This window comes from Hemiscyllium ocellatum, chromosome 28 (genome assembly GCF_020745735.1).
Source record: "Hemiscyllium ocellatum isolate sHemOce1 chromosome 28, sHemOce1.pat.X.cur, whole genome shotgun sequence".
In the NCBI taxonomy this organism is placed as follows: Eukaryota; Metazoa; Chordata; class Chondrichthyes; order Orectolobiformes; family Hemiscylliidae; genus Hemiscyllium; species Hemiscyllium ocellatum.
This window is the reverse complement of record NC_083428.1, coordinates 31308865-31332946: the sequence shown is the minus strand read 5'-3', so window position 1 is coordinate 31332946 and position 24082 is coordinate 31308865. Positions and strand designations below refer to the sequence as shown.

The 24082-nt window shown below is 39.1% G+C and overlaps 1 protein-coding gene across 2 annotated transcripts in view; it reads right to left on the bottom strand.

Annotated features, from left to right (window-relative positions):
• wdr18 (WD repeat domain 18) overlaps positions 1–24082 on the bottom strand; it is a 189925-nt gene that overhangs the window by 158228 nt on the left and 7615 nt on the right. For both annotated transcript variants that reach the window (XM_060846040.1, XM_060846041.1), the window contains exons 2-4: positions 22608–22718; positions 18330–18463; positions 4900–5041 (exon numbers count right to left, since the gene is read on the bottom strand). In XM_060846040.1, coding sequence (XP_060702023.1) covers positions 4900–5041; positions 18330–18463; positions 22608–22718 — 387 coding nt within the window. The remainder of the gene's footprint in view (positions 1–4899; positions 5042–18329; positions 18464–22607; positions 22719–24082) is intronic.

Genomic DNA, 24082 nt, shown 5'->3' with positions numbered 1-24082 from the left:
CTTAATCCACACCTCAAAAATGATGGAGGTGATCCATATAATTTTGATGGCCTTGTGCTGCACAGGTTTCTGGTCCAGTCCTGTAGGAAAGTGGAGTCATGTTGTCAAAGAAGTTGGGCCCTCAACAATAGATGTATTCAAGTTCATGAGACAACAAAGCTTCTTGAATTAATTTATCAAACAGTGATAAATTCAGTGCCATCATGATGGCACAGATCATAACAATCAAGATTGATTGATCCATTTTCCACCATTATATATTTCATCTTTAAACAGAAGCAATCTGGTAATATTTAAAAAATCCAGTTACACCTTCATCAAAAAATGCCTCTTGGTGCATACTTGTTTATCACAAGAGCAAAGCCATTTTGGAGCCATTTGACTTTGCTGTCATAAACAACACACTCGCTGCTTGTCATGTGGAACGTGATGATGGACGTTGTCTCTAAGCTGCAGGTGGAATTCTTGCAACCCACTTTTGTCAGAGCAAACTCCCTCCTTGCAGGAACAGACTGGAGATGGGAATGTTCTGCACTTGATCTTCCTTGAACTTTGTAGGCAGGGTTACTTTAATGTTAGGATAGGCACTCATTTTCATTCTCCCCCTTGCCTGAAAGAATGTCTGCTTATTAAACTTTAAGATACTTGCTTCATATTTCAGAATTGAAGAGAGTGTGTGGTACTGGAAAAGCACAGCCAGATTCCTGATGAAGGGCTTATGCCCAAAACATTGTTTCTCCTACTCCTGGGATGCTGCCTGACTGGCTGTGCTTTTCCAGCATCATACTCTTCAACTCTGATCTCCAGCATCTGTAGTCCTCACTTTCTCCTTTTGTTTCAAAATGATTGACAACCTTTATGGCAGTATCACATACATCTTTATCCACCTTCATTTAATTATCACCACATTCTGAGCATTTCTGAAATTTCTATTTGATTTTTTGGCACTATTTTTATTTTGATGGTCTCAGTTCTCATCTTTCCCAGAAGTAAAACAAAACTGTCTACAAGTTAAAAAGTCATAAATTTTATATAAATCTGTTACATCCCTCGGATTCGTTTTCTCAGGATTGAAAAAAAAAGAGGAAACTCAAATGTGCTGATTCCCTCAAAAGTTAGAAAGTGATTTCAGTGCCTCTGTATTATTTTCATAATATGGTGAACAGAACTGCACTCAATGCTCCAAGTATGGTCAAATCAATGTTTGATGTACGTTTAGCATACTTGTGAATCTTAACCCTCCAAAAATAAACACGAGCACCTTGGCTGTTTCTGATACAGCTTTAGAACTGCATTATAACATTTAGAGATTTGCATCCCAGTTTCCTTTGTTGCTCCACTATTTACCTCAACACTTTCCAAGATACATGTGACTTCAGAATATAATGCGACAATAATACATGAAATTTATTTGATAATTATGTGCTAATCCTGCAAGTTTATGCATGCCTTCCTTGAGTTCTTTGAGAAGGTGACTAAGGAAGTGGATGAGGGTAAAGCAGTAGATGTTGTGTATATGGATTTTAGTAAGGCGTTCGATAAGGTTCCCCATGGTAGGCTAATGCTAAAACTTCAGAGGTATGGCATTGAGGATACATTAGAGGTTTGGATTAGGAATTGGCTGGCTGGAAGGAGACAGAGGGTAGTAGTTGATGGATTATGTTCATCTTGGAGCGCAGTTACTAGCGGTGTACCACAAGGATCTGTTTTGGGACCATTGCTTTTTGTTACCTTTATAAATGATCTAGAGGAAGGACTTGAAAGCTGGGTAAGCAAGTTTGCGGATGACACGAAAGTCGGTGGAGTTGTGGATAGTGAGGAAGGAAGTGGTAGGTTACAGCGGGATATAGATAAGTTGCAGAGCTGGGCGGAAATGTGGCAAATGGAATTCAATGTAGCTAAGTGCGAAGTCGTTCACTTTGGTAGGAATAACAAGATGATGGATTACTGGGCTAATGGTAGGCTACTTGGTAGTGTAGATGAGCAGAGGGATCTTGGTGTCTATGTACACAGATCTCTGAAAGTTGCCACCCAGGTAAATAGTGCTGTGAGGAAGGCATATGGTGTACTGGGCTTTATTGGCAGAGGAATTGAGTTCCGGAGTCCTGAGGTCATGTTGCAGTTGTATAAGACTCTGGTGAGGCCTCATCTGGAGTATTGTGTGCAGTTTTGGTCGCCATACTATAGGAAGGATGTGGAAGCTTTAGAACGAGTGCAGAGGAGGTTTACCAGGATGTTGCCTGGAATGGTAGGAAGATCGTATGAGGAAAGGCTGAGGCACTTGGGGCTGTTCTCATTGGAGAAGAGAAGGTTTAGGGGAGATCTGATAGAAGTGTATAAGATGATTAGGGGTTTAGATAGGGTAGATACTAAGAACCTTTTACCGCTAATGGAGTCAGGTGTTACTAGGGGACATAGCTTTAAATTAAGGGGTGGTAGGTATAGGACAGATGTTAGGGGTAGATTCTTCACACAGCGGGTTGTGAGTTCATGGAATGCCCTGCCTGTATCAGTGGTGAACTCTCCTTCTTTATGTTCATTTAAGCGGGCATTGGATAGGCATTTGGAAGTTATTGGGCTAGTATAGGTTAGGTAGGACTCGGTCGGCGCAACATCGAGGGCCGAAGGGCCTGTACTGCGCTGTATCCTTCTATGTTCCTGCATTGTGTTGCTGTCCTCCTCAGCATCAACTATTTCTCTCAATTGCATAAACTTTGATATGCTTTTTATTCCAAAATCTAAATTATTATTATTAATTGCAATTGACCATGCTTCTTTCCTTGTGGAGCCTCTTTCTGCCAGTGTGAATAGCTACTCCCAGGTTAGTTTTCTAGCTAATCATCTTGCTACTTACCAAGAAGTAGGCTGAGTAAGGTCAGAGCATAGAGAGTTTGAAGGTAAGAGACCTTTCTGGATATGGAACTTCAACTGTGTCATCATTACCTACTCTCACCTTTTTAAAAGGATAAGGTGAGGTTAGTCAGGCAAGACTTGCTCCTTTGAAACACAGCTAAATATTCAATATATTTATGGTTTTTAAGAGAGTTTATTTTCTCCTTTAGTATGGCTTTATTTTTAAAAACTGATAAAAGCTGAATGGTCTATTGTTCACTAGACATATTCTACCTCTTTTTTAATTAAAAGGTATAAAAAGTAATGGTCAGTTCTTTGGCAGTCAACCTTTTTTCTAGTGAATTATTAATGTGTAATGATATGCTATATCTCTGCTAGTATAATGTAAGATACACAATTTTTATTCCTTTAAGACAAGTGGTTTTAATCCAGATTTCGATTAACATTTCTTCCATTTTTATTTTAAGCATGGTGTGTAATTTCTCTTCATTGTGTGACATGGCCATCTGGCTCATCTTCCTCGTAAATACTGAAGAAAAATTATTGAATACCCTGCTATTTTGCTGCCTATGATGTTTATCTTGAAATTATTAGTCTTATGCTCATCCCAACTTTTTAAAAAAGGTTTCACTATTTTGTGTTACATGTTTTGATGATCCATTTTCCTAGTTCCTCTTCATCTTTCAAATTGTTCTTGTAATTGTTGTCCAGCCTCTTTCTATTTTCTCTTGCCTGCATCATATGCTTGTGTATGGTTACTCATGGTTATGATATACTCATTTGTTCCCTTGTCTTTATTCATCTTAGGATGTCTCATCAGTTTTTTTGTTTGCTTTCATTTTTTAAGCAGTACATACTTTACCAAGCTTTATCCAACTAAACTTCCTTTTTAATATTTATTACTACTATTCTACATTATTCTTTCTACATCACTATTTTCTGGAGGCTTTCTACCAATTTATTACCTTGATATTTGTCATACTTTGCCCTATTCGCTATCCTAAAACCTATAATGATCATTATTGCTTAGATGCTCATCTTTCTTCTCAAATCTGCTCTAGATCATTTGTTGTTTCCAATAGTGAACTCTCCCTAGGTAAAGGCCAGTGAGTCCAGGTGACAGTAATTCTTTGTGCCAATGCTGACAGTGTCTACATCTGAAGCAGCAACTTGACTGGAGTTTGTAAATAGCAGCTTGGACCGTTTCCATTAGTTTGTTGCAGTTAAGGGTAAAGCCACAAGTTCCGTAGGGATTATGTATTCAACTACAAACCAGTTTCAGCACAAATCCACTATCTTAGCCCATAAAACAGAATCTATTCGTGGAAGGTCACTCTTATTAATCATTTTCTGTGTTTGAGGTAGACTTAAAAAGTGTATTGTAAACTATTGTCAATATACTTCAAACATTAGTTTTGGTACTGCAGGTGTTATTTTCAAAAGAAATTGTTACTCTACTTCAAAGCCCAAGCTGCAGCACAAAACAATATGCATTTTATTTTGTTTGAAAATTACAAGACTTGCAACATATCCAGTTATTTGAAAACAATGGCAATAGTTTCTTTTCAACGTGTGTTGGCTATACTACCAGTTATTGGGTGCATAAAGTCATACGCTGGTTCATATGGACTGAGGGCTTATGTACAGGACGCATTGTGTCAAAAACCTATATAGTTTAAATTTTTCACGAGGCTTTAAATGAAGGACACAACCTTCAAAATCTCACTCACTTGGAAGAAAGCATCTTCAGCACATTGCTCAATGTAGCTGCTTTGACCAACACCAAGAAAGCATTCTGCACCACTTTGCTGTGCACAACACAACTAGTACATTTGCTTACACAATAACAATGAAAGACCAAAAGTGAGTCATGCATAATTTTAGGATATCTTACAAATAGGTTCTATATAAAAGATATTTTAATGCTATAACTCCCACTATGAAATTAAGCTTACGTCTAATCTAATTCAGTCAAAAGTTTTATCCAAGCAAAGCTTTGACAAAGCTACCATAGCCAGATCTGAGCGTTAAAGAAAGTCAACTCACTTTAACAGTTTGATCGAGAGATGCTGTTGCAACACGAGATAGGGGACCTCCAACTCCACGGTGTATGTCTGTCACTGGCAAAGTATGACGAGACCAGACATATCGAGGTTCAGGCACATGAGCAAAGTTGACTTGCAAGACACTGTTGGAGAGAAAATAAATCAACATTTCACTAACTTGCACCATTCCACACAGATGGTACACATTAGGCAAAAGAAAGAGTTGTTAAATACCAAATGTCTATGCAAAAACACTTCAAGGAAGTATGGAGAGGCTAAGTGGGTGGACAAAAAAAAAAACTGGCAGATGAAATATAAAATGTTGAGAAAAGGAAGGTCATTTACTTTAATACAAAATCAAAGAATAGTTCTTAAATAGTGAGTGACAGGAAGAGTCTAAATTTAAACAAGGACTTTGAATCACAAGTCAATATACAGATACAGCAGGTAGTTAAGGCAGCAAATGGTATTTTGGTTTTTTTTTTACAAGTAGTATACAGTAACATATTGCATTACAATTATATAGCATCTTGAGACCACACCTATAGTACTGCAGTTTTGATGTCCATGCATTTGGAAATATATACAAGCCAGAGAGAAAGTGCAAAAGATCACCAGAGTAATTTTTTGAATGGAGGGATTGTCCTCCAAGGAAACATTAAAACAGATGGGTCTTTTGCTCTCGGATGTCTAGAGGAATGAGAGATTGTCTCAGTTAAAGTTCCTATAGGGCTCAACAGGGTAGATACAAGAAGGATTTTTCCTCTTGCTTGGAGGAAGTTATGGCTATTTACATTAAGATTTGTTTACATAAGGAATACTCAGTAACTTTGTTGAATATCTCGATGTGGAGGTGCGGTGTTGGACTGGGGTGAACAAAATTAACACAACACCAAGTTATATTCCAACAGGTTTATTTGCAAGTACAAGCTTTCGGAGCGCTGCTCCTTCATCAAATAGCCAGTTGCCAGGATCATAGGACACAGATTTATATTAAGAGATTGAAGTGTCATACAACTGATGTGATGTACTGAACAAATCCAGACTGCTGTTAAGCTTTTAATTATTTGGAATGGGTTGCAGGTTTTGATTCATTAATATGTAAACCCCAGAACTTCTTTCAAGTCACATTCCCAAGATAACAAGGTTTCTTTAAAAAAAAGTGACATCTCAGCTCAGACAATGCATTAAAGGTGTGAGGCCAGAGTCTGTCTCAGACCTGTTCAATTTCCAAAGTAGGAATCTATAGAGTGTCACATGGACCGACTGCCTACAGACGGTGTGCTTTTCAAACAAAACAGAATGCATCTGCAAATACAAATCTGCAAACGCAAATTCACCTCATGGACTGATGAGTGTCTGCTTGCGTGCATGTTGAGAGCGAGTGTGTGCATGCATGCTTGGGCGTTTGTCGAGAGCGAGATCGAGTATATGCCAATGAGAGGGTTTGCATGAGTGAGTGTGCGCATTTGGGGGTGGGGGGCGCGGTGTGTGCGGGTGTTGGGGAGGAGAGTGTGAGCGTGCAACGGGGCATATGCCTGTGTGAGAGAGAGTGTATGTGCACACGGGGGAGTGCAAGGAGTGCTTGCACTTCAAAATAAACCTGTTGGACTATAACCCGGTGTTATTTGATTTTTAAACTTTGTTGGATGCATTTATATAGTGCTTTTTAATACTTTGACTGAACTACTCAACACATTTCCAGACAGATCTCCCACATTCTCCCCCAACTAAACTTGAAGTCATCAAAAACTCTTTAAAATTTGTTTTGGAATGTAACAAGACAAACATTTATTGGTCACCCTTTCTTATCACCCTTGAGAATGGAGTGGTGAGATGGCTTCTTAACATACTGCAGTCCTTGAGATGTGGTTACACCCATAATGTTATTAGGAATTGAATTCCAGGATTTTGACAGTGACACTAAACAACAGTGATAAAGTTTCAAGTTTGGAAGCTAGCTTGAAAGCGAATTTTCAGGCAGTTTGCTCTCCCATGACCCTGCTGTCTTTATTTTTCTTGGTGGTACAGATCAAATGCACACATTGCTCAAATCTTAGACTTCCCCTAATTACTGTTCTCCTGTCACTCCTGAATTGCTGAACTACATTCATTCCTGGTTAAGAGTATGGCTTCAAAATCCTCAATGGCTTTCAAACTCCCCCACATCCCGACTCCTCCCTCTCTCACTAATCTGATCAAGACCACTAACCCTCCAAGGTATCAGGACTTCTCTAATTCTAGTATCTTGTGCATTCCTGATTTGAATTACTTTACAAATGGTGGCTATGCCTCAAGATTTACAAGGATGTTGCCAGGGTTGGAGGATCTGAGCTACAGGGAGAGGCTGAACTGGCTGTGGCTGTTTTCCCTGGAGTATTGGAGGCTGAGGGTGACCTTATAGAGGTTTACAAAATTATGAGGGGCATGGATAGGATAAATGGGCAAAGTCTTTTCCCTGGGGTCAGGGAGTCCAGAACTAGAGGGCATAGGTTTAGGGTGAGAGGGGAAAGATATAAAAGAGACCCAAGGGGCAACTTTTTCACGCAGAGGGTGGTACGTGTATGGAATGTGGAGGATGTGGTGGAGGCTGGTACAATTGCAACATTTAAGAGGCACTTGGATGGGTATATGAATAGGAAGGGTTTGGAGGGATATGGGCCAGGTGGGACTAGATTGGGTTGGGATATCTGGTCAGCATGGACAGGTTGGACTGAAGGGTCTGGTTCCATGCTGTACATCTCCATGACTCTAAGTTGCCTCAGCCCCACATTCAGGAATATTCTGCCTTTACTTGTTCTCCACTTTCATCCAAGATACTTCTTAAAACCTACTTCATTGATGTTATTATATTGTAATCACAAAACAGTATGCCCTTAAATAACTGTCACACCTTTTTTTGTAGTCCCTCTGTGAACAGCCCTTAAGTAATTTTGAACATAGCAATTTCCCCTAAACAGTAATAACTAACCAATCTATCCTGGGGATTTTGAGAGAGGAAAAACTATTGGCTCGGACATTATGGATAGTTCAGCGGTGCTTCAAGTTGCAAAGAAGCATTTATATCCTAAGGGCTGACAGAAACTCAGTTTAACAATGGATGCAAATGATACCATCCCTCTTGAAGTGCAGCACTCACTCTCTTGGTGCGACAGCTAAATTTTCATGTTCAAGCCTCTGAAGTGGGACGCCACATTCTGATGCAGAGATGATAGCATTTGAGTCATGGCTGACATGTAAAGTTAAGGCTAAGACATTGGCCGGGTCTATTAACATCAACACACAGAATCTTAAAATGAGAACCAATTTTGTGCTTTATAACCTGAACAAAGTCCTGACCTGATTACGTGCACAACTGTCAAGGAAGATTCAACTTTCAGTGGGCTGATTTGCATTGCATGTGATATTGTAAGAATATTTCCACAACTCACATCAGGATCAGAGACCAGAGTTAATTACATTATACTTAGCTGAATACTTACCCTAGTTTAATAGTTTTGTCATGATCTTTAATTTCTGGTGCAGCTTAGTGATCAACAACTAACACTTCTCCACCTACTCTAAGTCCATGAACCCACCCAATTAGCTGACACTCTTATGACAGTTACAAGCTTACCTGAACATGGCAACTGATGTCAAAAGAAAATGGGGGAATTATGGCTTTTCTTCACCACTGCCCTCCATGGTTGACTGTGCTGAATACTTATTGCTGCAGCTGGGACAGGGAAATTCCCGCTACAAAGGACACAAAAAGGTAGGTTTGTAATTATCTTCATAGTCAGTGACCACATCCTCAGCATCGTCACTGACCAGAAGATCGGAACTATTTAAAATCATACGGGAATTAGTTCATGTAGAGATATATTTGAGTTGGTACTTTGGAAGAACAGAGTCAATTGAGATAATGATTGTTCTTCATTTTTAAAATGTCTAATCATAAATGAAGTTTTATAAATAGATGAAATAAACTTCCTCTCAACTGCAATTATTCTAGTATAAAACACAATAGAAGCTGGAGCAATGAGTGCAAAATTAAAGTCTGGAGAACAGTAGTCAGACTAAGCAACAACAGCAACCTTGGACCATTATGAATTCAGCAACTGTAAATTGCAGGTTTATAGCAACAAGAATTCAGTACTCAAAAGATTAAAATCTAAAGGCAGCCTACATTATTCAACTTCTATACAAATCCTGCTGACATTTAATACTGAAGAAAAAAATGCCTATTTTAAATTAAGAACAATGCTATCTGCAGTAGTTTTAGACTATCAGTTGAATAGCTATTCTAAGATGAACACTTAGTGCCTGGGCATATTAAAAAGATACTTAATACTACAAGTTGCTAATATGATCATGTTGAAAGAAAAAAAGTGTCACAGCAGAGACAGTTAACAGAACAGTAATGAAGTGAAATTGGTCCTCTGTGTGGCTTTGGAACTCTGCATCAGAAGGCAATAGAAGCAGGCTCAGTGAATATTTCTAAAAAGGTGTTAGTAATTACCTCGTCTAACAAGGTTAGCAGGAGTAGATGACAATGCAGAATTCAAGACAAACAAAAATCAGCCATGACCCTATTGGGGATCACTTCGAGGGAGCACATGAGCTACTTCCACTCTTCATTTGCATGTTTGTACACAATAGCATTTCTCAGATAACTAGTATGGCCATTATTTCCAACTGCATTTATGAAGATGGAGACCATCTTCTTGAATTACAACAATCTGTGTGAAGAATCTCTCAGTACAGTTAGATAGACAGTTCCAGACTTTTGACACATGAAAGATAGCAATAAACATCCAGGTTTGGACGTGCATGACCTGAAGGTAACTTGGAACTGATGACATCCCTAACTATCTTCATCAAGAACTTCCTCAACTATTTCATTATCTTTTAGGTTGTAAGTTCTTCCTATTTTACACTTGCCTTACTCATATTTTGCTGTTGTTCTGCCTATAAATGTATTTTGTCAAACTCATTGTAATATCTGATGTGCACTTTCAGTTTCACTGAGCTTCTTGGTTTTGTATCATCTGCAAATGTAACTAATTTGCATCGAGGTTCTGAATCCAAGTCAGTGATGCAAATATATAGTAGCTTCAATACTTTGGTCGAGAGCATTCAACTCAGAACTTCTTTCCAATCCACATTAACAAGTAAAAAAAAAGTGCTGCACAGAATAAACTCTTATATACAGTGCAATGAAGCAACAACACTACCCAGGGTAGTAAAAAAGGTATAAATTTCTTCAAGATATTATAATAGAGGTGTACAGGATCATGATAGGCATAGATAAAAGGTGGATATAGCCAAGGTCTTTTCTCCAGGGTAATGGAGTCCAAAACTAAAGGGCATATGTTTAAAAAGGAGAGAGGGGAAACATTTAAAAAAGCAACCTGGAGGGACAACTTTTTCACAGAGAAGGTGGTCTGTACATAGGACGAGCTGCCAGAGGAAGTGGTCAAGGAGAGAGTACGATTACAACATTTAAAAGATATTTGTATTGATACATGGATTGGAAAGGTTTAAAAGGGATATGGGCCAAATGGAACTAGTTCATTTTAGGAAATCTGGTCAGCAGGGATGAGTTGGAGTTAAGGGTCTGTTTCTATTCTGTAAGACTCAACAGACAGACAGCCTTTAACCCTGTATTCATAACAGAATAAAATTAAAATACTTAACTCTTAAGATCGCCCCAGTGGTTCATAACCAGATTTTAAAAATAAACAATACCAGGCCCCAAGTTTATAGCTTCAACAAAAGAATTAATTCATTAATACAGTAGGCTTAACTCAATAAGAGCCACAAGGTGATCTAATCAATATCTATGATTTAAAACCATTCTTCTTTGATTCTAGAATCTTTACTTACACACAGTCAGACAAAGAGTTAAGGGATAAATCAAAAGAAACAAAAATTGCATTGTAATTGGTCAATTCACTTAAGCTATTTCCATGACCTGTAACATCACAGCAGATGAAATTGTATCTTACTTGGGTTTTGATTGCTCAATGCAAATAACTTCCAATAGGTGCTGAGGAATATTTAATTCTTACAAATGAGATCTGTTCTCTGAACTTTTGATAAATTGATAATGGGAGATGACCAGAGACTAATCAAATCTCAGTCCTGTAGTTTTGTCAGTCACAATCCTTCTGGTATAAACACAGCTTAAAACCAGTTAAAACTTCAGTTTCTTTTGTTAGACCGGTAGTGCTCCCGAGGCTCTGTTAACATTCAAACATCTGCTATCAGAGCATAATCTCCAGAACTGAAACATCCAGAGGTTCTTTGAACAAGAATCAACCTGCAAACAACATTCAGGCCGGGCCTTATAAGCAAACATCAGTTTGTTTGCTCTCATTTGTTTTGAAAGCAAGGCTGCTGCTCAGTTGAAAGGTCATCTTCATTCAGCTTGAAACCAAAAAAGAGAGAAAAAAAACTAATTCTTCTTCCATGATAGCAAAAGTGATAGCATGAAGGAGCAGCACTCCAAAAGCTAGTGTTTCCCAATTAAACTTGGACTATAACCTGGTATTGTGAGATTTTTAAACTTTGTACACCCCAGTCCAGCATTGGCATCTCCAAATCAAAAAAAAAATTGATTAACACTTAGATGAGGACTAATGAATAAACAGGGGAAAAAAGTTAACATTTGGTTTGAACCGAACATAGAATTCTGCAGCCATGAAAGTGATGGGGGAAAAAAAAGGAATAATGGAATGCAAGCTATGGGAACAGAAAACATAAGTGCATATGGGAATCACTGATTTTTAATTACAATAAAACACAAAGACATTTGATTCAGAATTAAAATACTCTGACCTGACCACCATGAACTGAAAGCTCAACTCATGTCGTAGACAATCTGAAATGTCAATATCAATTTGTCAAACCTGCAACCATTCAAGCATTTACTTGCAAAACCAATTAAAATTAATGGATTGATGGCAGACTTACATATGGGTAAAAGTTACATATGTCTGAACATTGTCCCAAACATCATCATCCACCCTTGGTATGTCCTGTCCTATCCAGGTCAGACTGATAAGAGCTGGCACTATGGTGGTAGAGTGTTGCAAAGGAGTTGCCCAGGAAGTCCTCAATATAGACACCAATCCACATTAAGTCCTCCTGCTGATTATCATCCACCACAGCCCCATCATCTGAATTAGTTCAGTGTTATACAACATTTGGAGGAAGCACTGAGATGACACGGGCACAGAATGTTTACTGCTGGGAGACTTCAAAATCAATCACCAAAATTGGCTCTGCTGCAACACAACTATTAACTGAATTAGCTGAATCTGAAAATACATCACTGCTAGACTGGCAGTAAAAGGAACCAAGGGGGGGAAAAAATGCACTGGACACTGTAGGCTTGCAGCAGGATTGCATTCAACCACAATCTGGAACCTCATGGCCTGTCATAACCTCTCTACTATTACCATCAAGTCAAGGGATCATCCCTTGTTCAATGGAGACTATAGGTGGATATTTCAGGAGCACTAGGCATACTCAAGACACCTGGTGAAGCTTTAACACAGGACTACTTGCCTGCCAACCAGCATAAACAGTATGCATTGCAAAGCTAAGCAATTCCACAACCAATGAATCAGAGGGGAGCTCTGCAGTCTCTCCACATCTAGTTGTGAATGATGGTGGACAATTAAACAATTCACTGGATGAAGAGGCTCCATAACTTGCCCCAGCCTCAATGATGGTGGAGCCCAGTATAATCATTGCATAAGCCAAGGGCTGAAACATTTGCAAGCATCTATAGCCAGAACAAGTTGAAAATCCGTCTTGGCTTCTTTCCTACGTCTCCAGTACAGAGACAATACTGGCATTTACTGCAAGAAATCAGTGCTTGGGCCCCATTTACACATGATATATAAAATGACCTGGACAAGGTTTCCAAATGCAACATTTCCAAGTCAGCTGAGAACACAGAAGTGGGTGGGACTATGAATGAGGAGGAGAATGCATGCAGGTCTATTGGCTTTCATTGCAGGAGGATTGGAGTTCAATAGCAGAAATGTAACAGAGCCTTGAGAGTACACCTGGAATACCGCATGCAGTTTTGGTCTCCCAACCAAAGGAAGGATATACTTGCCACAGAGGATGCAGTAGAGGCTCACTAGACTGACACTAGGGAAAGTGGGACAAAATTGGAGTGGTACAGCGGTTAGCACTGCAGCCGCACAGCAGCATTTTGATTCCACCCTCAGGCATCTGTTTTTGTCGAGTTTGAATGTTCTCTCAATATCTGCATGGGTTTCCTCCCACAGGCCAAAGATATGCAGCTAGGTGGATTAGCCATGGTCAATGCAGGGTTATGGGGATAGGATACAGATCTGGGTGGGACGCTCTTCAGAAGGGTTAGTGTGAACTTGATAGACAGAATGGCATGCTTCCACACTGTAGAGATTTTATGATTCCAGGGTTATGGATCAGTCTACAAGTGGATTGCAGTTCTTCAAGAAGACAGTGCAGCGCCACCTTCACCAGGACAACTAGGATCAGGCAATAAATCCAGATATAGGTCTGCTCGCTGACCTGGCAAGTTCATTTTCAGACATTTCGTCACCATACTAGGTAACATCTTCAGTGAGTCTCTGGACAAAAGACTGCAGGTGTTTTCTGCTTTCTATTTATATGTTTGGGTTTCCTTGGGTTGACGACATCATTTCCTGTTCTTTTTCTCAATGGGTGGTAAATGGGGTCCAAGTCAATGTGTTCGTTGATAGAGTTCCAGTTGGAATGCCATGCTTCTAGGAATTCTCATGCATGTCTGTTTGGCTTGTCCTAGGATGGATGAGTTGTCCCAGTCAAAGTAGTGTCCTCCCTTATCTGTACGTAAGGATACTAGTGAGAGTGGGTCATGTCATTTGAGGCTAGTTGATGGTCATGTATCCTGGTAGCTAGTTTTCTGCCAGTTTGTCCAATGTAGTGTTTGGCTTGTTGAAATAATGTTCTGATGCAGCTTAGTTTGTGGATAACGGGATGATTGCTTCTGTAGTTCAATATTTGGTCTGTATGTGCTGTTTTCCTGTAGATGCTGGTTTGAAGGTCCACATTGCTTGTTCGCTCTACTGTAATATCTAGGAATAGTAGTGTGTTGTTTTCCTTCTCTTTTGTGAATTTGTTTGCCAGCAAGGGTATTATCGATGGTCTTGAAGGTTTCCTCTAATTTGTTTCATTTAGTGATGACAAGAGGTGTCACACACGTAGTGGATCCAAAGTTTGGGTTGGATGGTAGGTAGAGCTGTTTGTTCGAGTCTCTGCATTACCGTCTCTGCTGGGAATCCTGATATCAGTGATCCCATGGGGTTCCATTAGTTTGTCTGTAGGTTTTGTTGTTGAAGGTGAAGTGGGTGGTAAGGCATCGGTCCACTAGCTTGACAATACTGTCCTTGCTGATGAAGGAGGTAGTGTTTGGTATAGGTGTTTAACAGTGTAGTCAGTGTTTCCTTAGTTAGGTTGATGTCAACTGACGTGAACAGGTCTGTTACATCAAAGGATACCATTACTTCATCCTTTTCTATCTTGGTGTCTTTGATGGTCTTCAGGAATTCTTGCATCAGAACATTATTTCAACGAGTCACCACACACTGCAGCAGAGGAACTACACAGAGCATAGGAAATTCACCTACAGTGTATTCAAAAAAAAAGAGTGGGTACCCAAACAAACACAGTTCGCCGATTTCTCAGCAACAAACCCAAACGTGTCCAGAAACCCTAGCCACTCTCCCCTACGTCAAAGACATCTTGGAAATTACTGCCAGACTACTCAGATCCCTTGGCATCATAGTAGTTCATAACAAACAAACAACCAACAAGCAAAACTAATGTCATTTACAAAATACCGTGCAAGAACTGTAACAAACACTACATTGGACAAACTGGCAGAAAACTAGCTTCCAGGATACATGAACATCAACATGCCACAAAAAAAAACCATGATGCACTCTCACTAGTATCCTTATATACAGATGAGGAAGGATACCACTTTGACTGAGACATCACATCCATCCTAGAACAAGCCAAACAGAGACATGTGTGCAAGTTCCTAGAAGCATGGCATTCCAACTGGAACTCTAGCAACAAATTTTGATTTGGACCCCATTTACCACCACCTGAGAGAGAAAAAAAAACAGGAAATGACATCACAAAGTCAGGGAAACCTAAATAAATAAAAAGCAGGCTATACCACCAGTGCATCATCCAGAGGCTGACTGATGTTACCTAGTATGGTGACAAAACATCTGAAACCAAACCTTCTGGCTCAGCAAGCAAGCCTACATCCAAGACTGCGAAATCATACATTTTATCTATTCATCCAAATCAGTAGTAGAGTCTGTAAATAGTTGAGACCTCAGTACTATTTTTTGTGTCACCCCACTAGTTTCAGCATATCAACCTGAAATTGGTCCATATTTCACACCGCTCTGATTTGTGTTAATTAAATAATCCATTATCCATGCAGATACGTTACCCCTACACCATGCACATGGCATAATCTTAGAACAAGGAGCCAACTATTTTAGACAGTGATGAGGAAAAGTTGCTTCTCACAAAGTAATGAACGTGTGGAAATCTCCACCGCAGAAGGTTGTAAAGGCTGGGCCGTTAAGTATATTCAAGGCTGAGATATTTTTAAATCAGTAAAAGTGTTACGAGAAAAGCATGAAAGTGGAGTTGAGGATTACCAGATCAGTCATGAATGGCATAGCAAATTCAATGAGCTGAATGACCTACCTCCACTCCTACATCTTATGGCCTGCATTCTCTTTAATATGACAACTTATCAAAATGCAATTTAAAGTCTGATAAATCCACAGGCTCCTCTTAAACCAAGCATCCTACCCATCCATCTCTTCAAACACTACGTGTCCCAACATTTGTTGGGAGATTCAGTCAATTCACAACCACTCAAGAAAGTCATCCCCAGTCTTGAGGCACTGCCTAAGAGGAATAAGAATTAAAAGGCCATCTTAACAATATAGTCATGAAGATATCCAACAGGGAATTCAAACAAACATTATTTTTAACCCAAAGAGTGGTGAGAACTTAAAATTCACTGTCATGGTTGTGGGTATGTTTGTCAATCTGGGAAGGTGATTTGCAGACATTTCATCTCCTATCTAGGTGACATCTTCGGTGCTTTGGAGCCTCCTGTCAAGCACTGCTGTACTGTGTCTGCTGGATTTATTTGGCTCTGTTTCTGCTGCTTTTGGTTACTGGCAACCAGGAGCAGCAGAAACGGAACCAAATAAATTCCAGAAGACAGTACAGCAGTGCTTGACAGGAGGCTCCAAAGCACCGAAGATGTCACCGAAAGAGGATGAAATCTCTCAAACCACCTTTCCAGTTCGGCGAATATACCCACAACCACGACAACAGGCACCTGGAATCATCATAGAAACCCTAGTGTGGAAGCAGGCTCTTCAGCCCAAGTCCATACCTACCCTCCAAAGAGTATCCCATCCAGACCCAATCCCCTACACTATTACTCTACATTTCGCCTGACTAATGCACCGAACCTACACATCCCTGGACACTATGGACTTCTTGGGCCGAATGGCCTGCTTCTGCATGGTACATCGTACACTTAACTACATTATGCCCAGAAATCCAACACTCTCGTGGAGGTCACCCAGATTAACAGTGTTGTGTAGATTTACAAACTGTGTATTAAACCATCAAGGAGTGGAGTAATGAAGATGAACACTGTATTGAAATAAAACCAAACAGTACAAATATCTGACTGATATTGTGTACACCCTCTGGAGTTGATCAATTCATAAGAAACAAACAAAACATGCTGTTGAAATGAATACAACCAGATCTGGTTCTCTGTTCACCTAGCAACTCTAAAGAGGCAAAAGATTCAACCAAGGCATTCAACGACGAATACTGCATATTTGCTACAACACCTCCGTAGGAAGGAACAAACCAGCATCCTTGAAGACAATTTTGCTCATCCATGCTCAGAGCAGTCAGAGGGCTGCCTATAAACTGAGTTACAAGGTAACAATGATATTGTACCCTATACATTAAAATAATATGGGGGCAGGAAAGATCAATGCTATGTATTATTAATTTTAAAGTTCACATATTTTGCAGAAAAATTATTGCATAATTTCACTGTTTTATTTCAAAGCTGTTGTGAGACCTACTGGAGTCCTCTATAGTAACCAAGAGATCAAAGAAGAAGTATTCACTCTCAGGCAACATTTTAGGAGGATATTTGTTTGTGACTTTCTCTCTCATTAACTTTAGTGAAGGCCTAATAGGAAGCCCTTTACATGGTAAAATATGCCACGATTTTCACAGGAGCATTATCACACAAAACTAGTAAATGGAGAACAGATGACCAAAATCTTAGTCAGAAAAATGAGTTTCAAGGAATATCAAGACTGGTGAAATAAGAGAGAAGAGAGATATGGAAAGATTTAGGAGGACATTCTGGAGTTTTGGAACTCAGCAACTGAAAGAATTACTACTGGAATGATCAAAGTTGGGAATGTGCAAGAGACCAGAATTGGAGCAGAGATGCCTTGAAGAGTTTCATAGTTAATTTTGTATTATAGAATCCCTGCAGCATGGAAAGCAGGCTGTTCAGCCCCTCAAGTCCACACCGACTCATTGAAGAGTATTCCACCCAGACATATTCTAACCCTGTAACTCTACATTTTCCATAGTTAACCCACCCAACCTACCCATCCCTGGACACTATGGGCAATTTAGCATGGCCAACCACCTAACCTGCACATCTTCAGACTGTGAAGAAACTGGAGCACCTGAAGAAAGCCCATGCAGACACGGGGAGAATGTGCAAACTTCACAGAAAGTCAACTGAGGGTAGAATCAAACTAGCGTCCCTGGTGATGTGAGGCAGCAGTGCTAACCACTGAGCCACCATACCACCTCATTGTTGGGTTGGAAGAAATTAAAAGATACAGAAAGGTAAGGCCGTAGAAATATTTCAAAATAAGAATCAGGAATTTTAAAAGGCAAGAATCAATGCAAGTCAGCAAGCTCAGAGATGGTCAATGCACCAGATATCATGCATGCTCCTTCACAAGCCAAGGGTTCGGAATGACCTCAGAACCACGGATTACCTCTCAAGGTCAAGAGTGTGTTGAAATAATCATGTCGAGGAGTAACAAAGGTATAAAGTCAGAATTTAGACTCAGTTGGGAAAATAAAACAAACTTTGTTTTTAAAATACGTCCACCACCTCTGGTCAAATAACTTGAAATTAAGTGCTTTATTCTGTCAACAGGACCATTATATTCTCACTTCTAAATGAAGAATATTTGTGCAGCAGAATCATGGGAGTAGCATCCACTGCATTAGCAATCAAATTGCAGATATATCTCATTAAAGTCAAGCACTCCTAAAATCATTCTGTATTTAGTCTATTACCTGCACAGACTCCACACAAGAACAAGATTATCCTTTCCTCCCGAGATTAAATGACTGCTATCATCAGTGAAGCAAATGCATGTCAGGTTCTGATAATGCCTGTTCAGTATCAACAGGAGATTTCCAGTAGAAACCTGATACAAAAACAAACAAAAAAAAAAGGATTAATACCACAAGCTCTTAAGTACTTTGCAGAAATATTCACAGTATCACTTGACCAAATGTTTGTGGACATGAGATAGATAATTCCTGATCTCCTGACAACTTTGAAAGGAGTCTACAAGATTTAATTCATCTTATAATTTCCACATTATTTTCTACGTAGGAATGTACCATCTGATTAGTGCTTATTTAAAATGTTCTATCTCTTCCCAAATAATTCAACTGCAATCCAATTTACATTGGGCCTATTAAACCCTAAATGTTCCATGTCATGTTGTGTGTTGCATTAAAATACAGCAAGCCAAATGATTCTAAAAGGTCATTCATTTAACTCAATTTGAACGGAGAAAGCCTCCAGCAAAAATAATTTGTCAAAATATTAATGCATGGAGTTCTTTACCTATTAGTTCTTTCCAAGTTAGAAAAAAAAAACAAACAATTCAATAACAAAATGCAAATTTACAATGTGGTGTCATTTGTTCACCCTCGGCTCTACAGCAACTCAGCAATGATTTGCTCATGTATTCCTCTCTCAAAAAAGAGAAAAATCACAACACCAGGTTATAGTCCAACAGGTTTAATTGGAAGCACAAGCTTTCGGAGTGCTGCTCCTTCATCAGGTGGTTGATGAAGGAGCAGCACTCAGATAGCTAGTGTTTCCAATGAAACCTGTTGGGCTATAACCTAGGTGTTGTGCGATTCTGAACTTTGTACATCCCAGTCCAACACCGGCATCTCCAAATCATGTCTCTCAAAAAAGGACCGAAAGGTTGCATCAGATCACTGACCAGCTATAACTGACAGCTCACCACAGTATTACCTTCTCAGACTTTCAGTTTGTCAGCAAAGTGAAAGCATGACAACTGTACAGGATTATGCTTTGAAGCTTTATTCAGGCCAAGAAAAATCTCTTCCCAAGGGTCTCTAACTTGCACTGAATGAATGCAGTGGAAAAACTTGACATGACAATCAACTCTAAATTAAAAGATTGAAGGGTTATATAGAATAGATGAAGGACTCCAGATGGATTAGTGAGGCTAGAGACAAAATGATGGTATTTGCGTGTGGAACGGAGTGAAAAAAAATTGCTTTGTTAGTAAAGGTTGTCAAATGGAGGATAATGTCAGCTATGAAATACAGCTGATTGTGAAGTTAGAAAGGAAGAGAGAGTCAGGATTTAAGAGCATGCTTAGTGTGGCATACAGAAAGATAGTGGAATTCACGAAGAGCCAAAAACAACTATTTAGTGGGCAGCTGAATTTTATGATGGTCATTGTGGATGGATCCAAAATAGACCGAATGAAAAGATCCATGTAAAATGAATTGGAGCTGGAGATTACCACTGAACAAAGACATGCCAGGGATCTGGAAGGGGTCGTGGGAAAGGCATGGTCAAAAAAAAATGGACCCGATAGCAGTGAAGGTTAAAATGAACATCATAGAGATGTACATCATGAAAACAGACCTTTCAGTCCAACTCGTCCATGCTGACTACATATCCTAAGTGAATCTAGTCCAATTTGCCAGCATTTGGCCCACATCCCTCTAAACCCTGCTTATTTATATACTCATCCAGATGCCTTTTAAATGTTGTAATTGTACCAGCCCCCTCTACTTCCTCTGGCAGCTCATCCCATACATGCATTACTTTTGCCCCTCAGGTCCCTTTTCAATCTTTCCCCTCTCATCTTAAATCTATGTCTTCTAGGTTTTGGGACTCCCTCATCCCCAGGGAAAAGACCTTGTCTATTTACACTATCCATGCCCCTTTGTACTTGTAGGATTATATTTTATTTTGCTCAAAAACTGCATAAATCCATGCAAAATTCTCTAAATCCCTTAAAAAATAGAATTGCCTGGACATTGGGGCACAGACAGCCTCACACAGGGCATCTTATACCTTTAATGCATTAACTGAGCTGACATGGCACTCTGTTAAAGTTCATTTGAGAATGAAACTTAAAAAAGTTCTGGGCTTGACATAAGAAAGAACATCGTCATTCTAAAAGATAGACTGAAACAATCCAGGACTTTTTCAATATATAATTCCATCATGCTGCAAACTTTTGCTATAAATTCTGACTTACGATCATATTCTCCACAACCACCTGATGAAGGAGCAGTGCTCCGAAAGCTAATATTTCCAAATAAACCTGCTGGACTATAATCTGGTGTTGTGTTTTTTCCAAACTTTGTACACCCCAGTCCAACACTGGCACCTCCAAATCATGCCCTTTATGATTTGTAAACCTTTATAAGGTCACACCTCAGCTTCCAACATTCCAGGGGAAAGAGCACCAACCTATTCAGCCCCTCCCTATAACACAGATCCTCTAACCCTGGGTTTACATCCTTGTCAATCTTTTCTGAACCCTATCAAGTTTCACAACATCCTTCCTATAGCAGAGAGACCAGAACTGCATGCAGTATTCCAGAAGTGGCACAACTAATATCCTGTACAGTTGCAACATGACCTCCCAACTCCTATACTCAACACGCTGACCAATAAAGGAAAGCTTACCAAATACCTTCTTCATTACCCTATCTACCTGCGACTCCATCTGCCACTCCTCAGCTTATTGGCCCATATGATCAAGATCCCATTATTCTGGTAAACTTCTTTTCTGTCCGCTACACTTCCAATTTTGGTGTCATCTGCAACTTACTAACCATACCTCCTATGTTCACATCCAAATCATTTTATATAAGTGAGAAAAAGCAGTGGACCCAGCACTAATCCTTGTGGCACATCACTGGTCACAGGCCTCCAGTCTGAAAAGCAACCCTCCATCAATCCTTCTGCCTTAGAAGCAATTCTGTATCCAAATAGCTGGATCCCACTGTACTCCATGTGAGCTAAATCAGTCTACCATTAGGAACCCTGTCGAATGTCTTACTGAAGTCCATATAGATCATGTCCACCATTCTGCCCTCATAAACCCCATTTGTTCCTTCAAAAAAACTCAGGTTATATACTCTTGAAAAAGGAAAATAAAGTTATCTAAAGAAGGTGATACAGATGAGAAGGCGACTAAATCAAATGCAAACAAAAGGCAAAAGCTTGCAGATGCTGGAAATCTGCTCTCCAGATATGCTGTCTGACTCATTAAATGCATCCAACACTTTCCCCTGCTGCTTTAGATTTCCAGCATCCACAGTTTTGCTTTAATATGCACTACACTAATTAATAGCCTTTAACTTTACCACATTTAATTTTCAGAGCCATAAAACAATGAAGATAATTCAAAATTAAACTCCACAGAGAAAGTAATCAGCAAAGTTGTGTGTAGAGTGCCACATGGTGGCTATTTTGAAGAACTGCTGCTGCCAGCACCTGACAACTTCACTCAATTTACCCACAAAAAGCAACAAACATCTGCAAATTCTATTTCAAAATAACCAGTGAAACACTAAAAACAAAACCAACAGATCAAATATCTAGCTTGAAATCATTCCATGACAATTTAACATTTTCTATTCATTTTAAATTGAAATTGACAATTTAGAAATGAAACCTTAATTTTTCTAAGGCTGAACAATTACAAATACAACATCTGACCAAGTTCTCAAACTTCTAACAGAATTGAACATTTAAAAAAAAAGTCTTGAAACTAAGCCTGGAAGACACTTTCTGGTCTCTTCTCAAACTGCAATTCTGGATAATCAATGCGAAATCAAAAATTATTAGATTGGAAGTTTACATTTCGGTGTTCAACTGTAAAAACACATTTTTACATTTCCAGGTATTTCCTCAATGGTTGCATTCTTGCATGACCTCACGCTATATGAAAATTGCACAATAAAAATAGCACTTTAAGTGTGGGCGATACAATGTTATAGACACACATTTCTGCATTTCACCGGAAGGAGCAGCGCTCCAAAAGCTAGTGCTTCCAATTAAATCTGTTGGACGACAACCTAGTGTTGAGAGATTTTTAAACTTTGTACACCCCAGTTCAACACCAGCACCTCCGCATCATGACTACATAATCAGTGCCTCACTGCCAAACTGGCAACAATCAATGACAGAAGCCAGAAACAACATTCCCTAATAGGGAATCATGTTACAGCAGATTTGCATTAACGAAACGCATGTTATAGCGGAACAACTTGTACCTCCCATAGGTAGATGCTCTCTCCAATCCCAGCAGCAACATGAAGTCCATTAGGTGAAGCAGCAAGGCAGGTCACAACCCCAGGACAGATGATCTTCTGTTGTAGTTGATCCTAAATAGAGACAGTAAAGTTGTTCAACTATAGCATCATTTTTAATCACACTTTATGGAAACAAGATTCAACTGTTATGCACTGACTGTTGCCATCAACTTTTATCAATGTATTTAGAAGTGAGTTACCATATATGGAACAGTTTTTATACAAAGTGTTGAAATTATAAATCAACTTGCACAAGCACAGCCTTAGCAGAGTTATGTGGAGTCTTTGCAGCATTCAGCTATAAAGAGCACACCAAGCAAACTAAAATTTAAAAAAAGGCAATAAAAAAAGCAAACGTAGGCCATGAAAAGTTCTGTTAGGCAAAAGGAAGGTCTAAAGACGGTTTATAAATACGTAAAGAGCAAGAAAATAATGAAAAATGCCAATTAGAGACCTAAAAAGAGTAACTTGTGCATAGAGCCAGCTGGTTTTTAATATTGTGTTGTTTTCATAATTTTACAACACGGCGGTGAATTCTTCTGTTAATTAAACCAAACACCCAGAAAAGCTCACCTCACCTCATAACCTGTTAAAATGATTGACAGAACTTCCAAATTCCACTATTTAAAGAAAATAACAATTTAATTTTTTTAGTCAAAAAAAATGAACATTAAACAACTATTCACTAAGCTCCTCACTTTCTCTTAACTGATTATCTGCTTCCAACTCAATAACAATATATACTATCCCAATAAGACACTTCGCAAAGTTACATCAACTTAATTTCAAAAGCACACAGCCACTTGTCTTCTGCATCTTCACTATTCTGGCTGTCTTCTTGCTTTTTATTGCAAGTATGTTTCATTTGAAAAAGGTATTTTGTAATTTCTTGGAGAGTAAGATGTTAAATCACGATGGCAGTTGCTCTAATTTTCAATATGTCTGCATTTTATAGCCATGTCCCACCACCACCCACCCCCAAAAAAATTAGATTGAATTTATTGTTTTGCCAACATTGAACCAAACTCAATTGGGTTTTACTGTCCTGGGACATAATTTAAACGAATTGGTTGAACTTGAATTGTCGTTAAAACAGCAACCAAAACTCTGATCCATTTCACAATCAAATGTTACATATTTTCAATTTTCCAGTACCCTCTGGGACTGCCATCTAGTCATAAACATAGGTGCTTGTAATATGTTTAAAACAGCATTTGCTTTCTTAAAAAAGGTACAATACATGCCTTCAACTTCAAAACAATAAAAATGGGAAACATAGCACACCAAGCCAAGGAGAATGAACAATAGATAGATTGCCCCAGTGTTATTTACAAAACACCCCCCTCTCATTGGTGAGAAGAATGCCAAGACTTGTGATAAGATCTGTGGATTCAGAGTTGGCTGGCTAACAAAAGGCAGAGAGTGGTTGTGGAGGG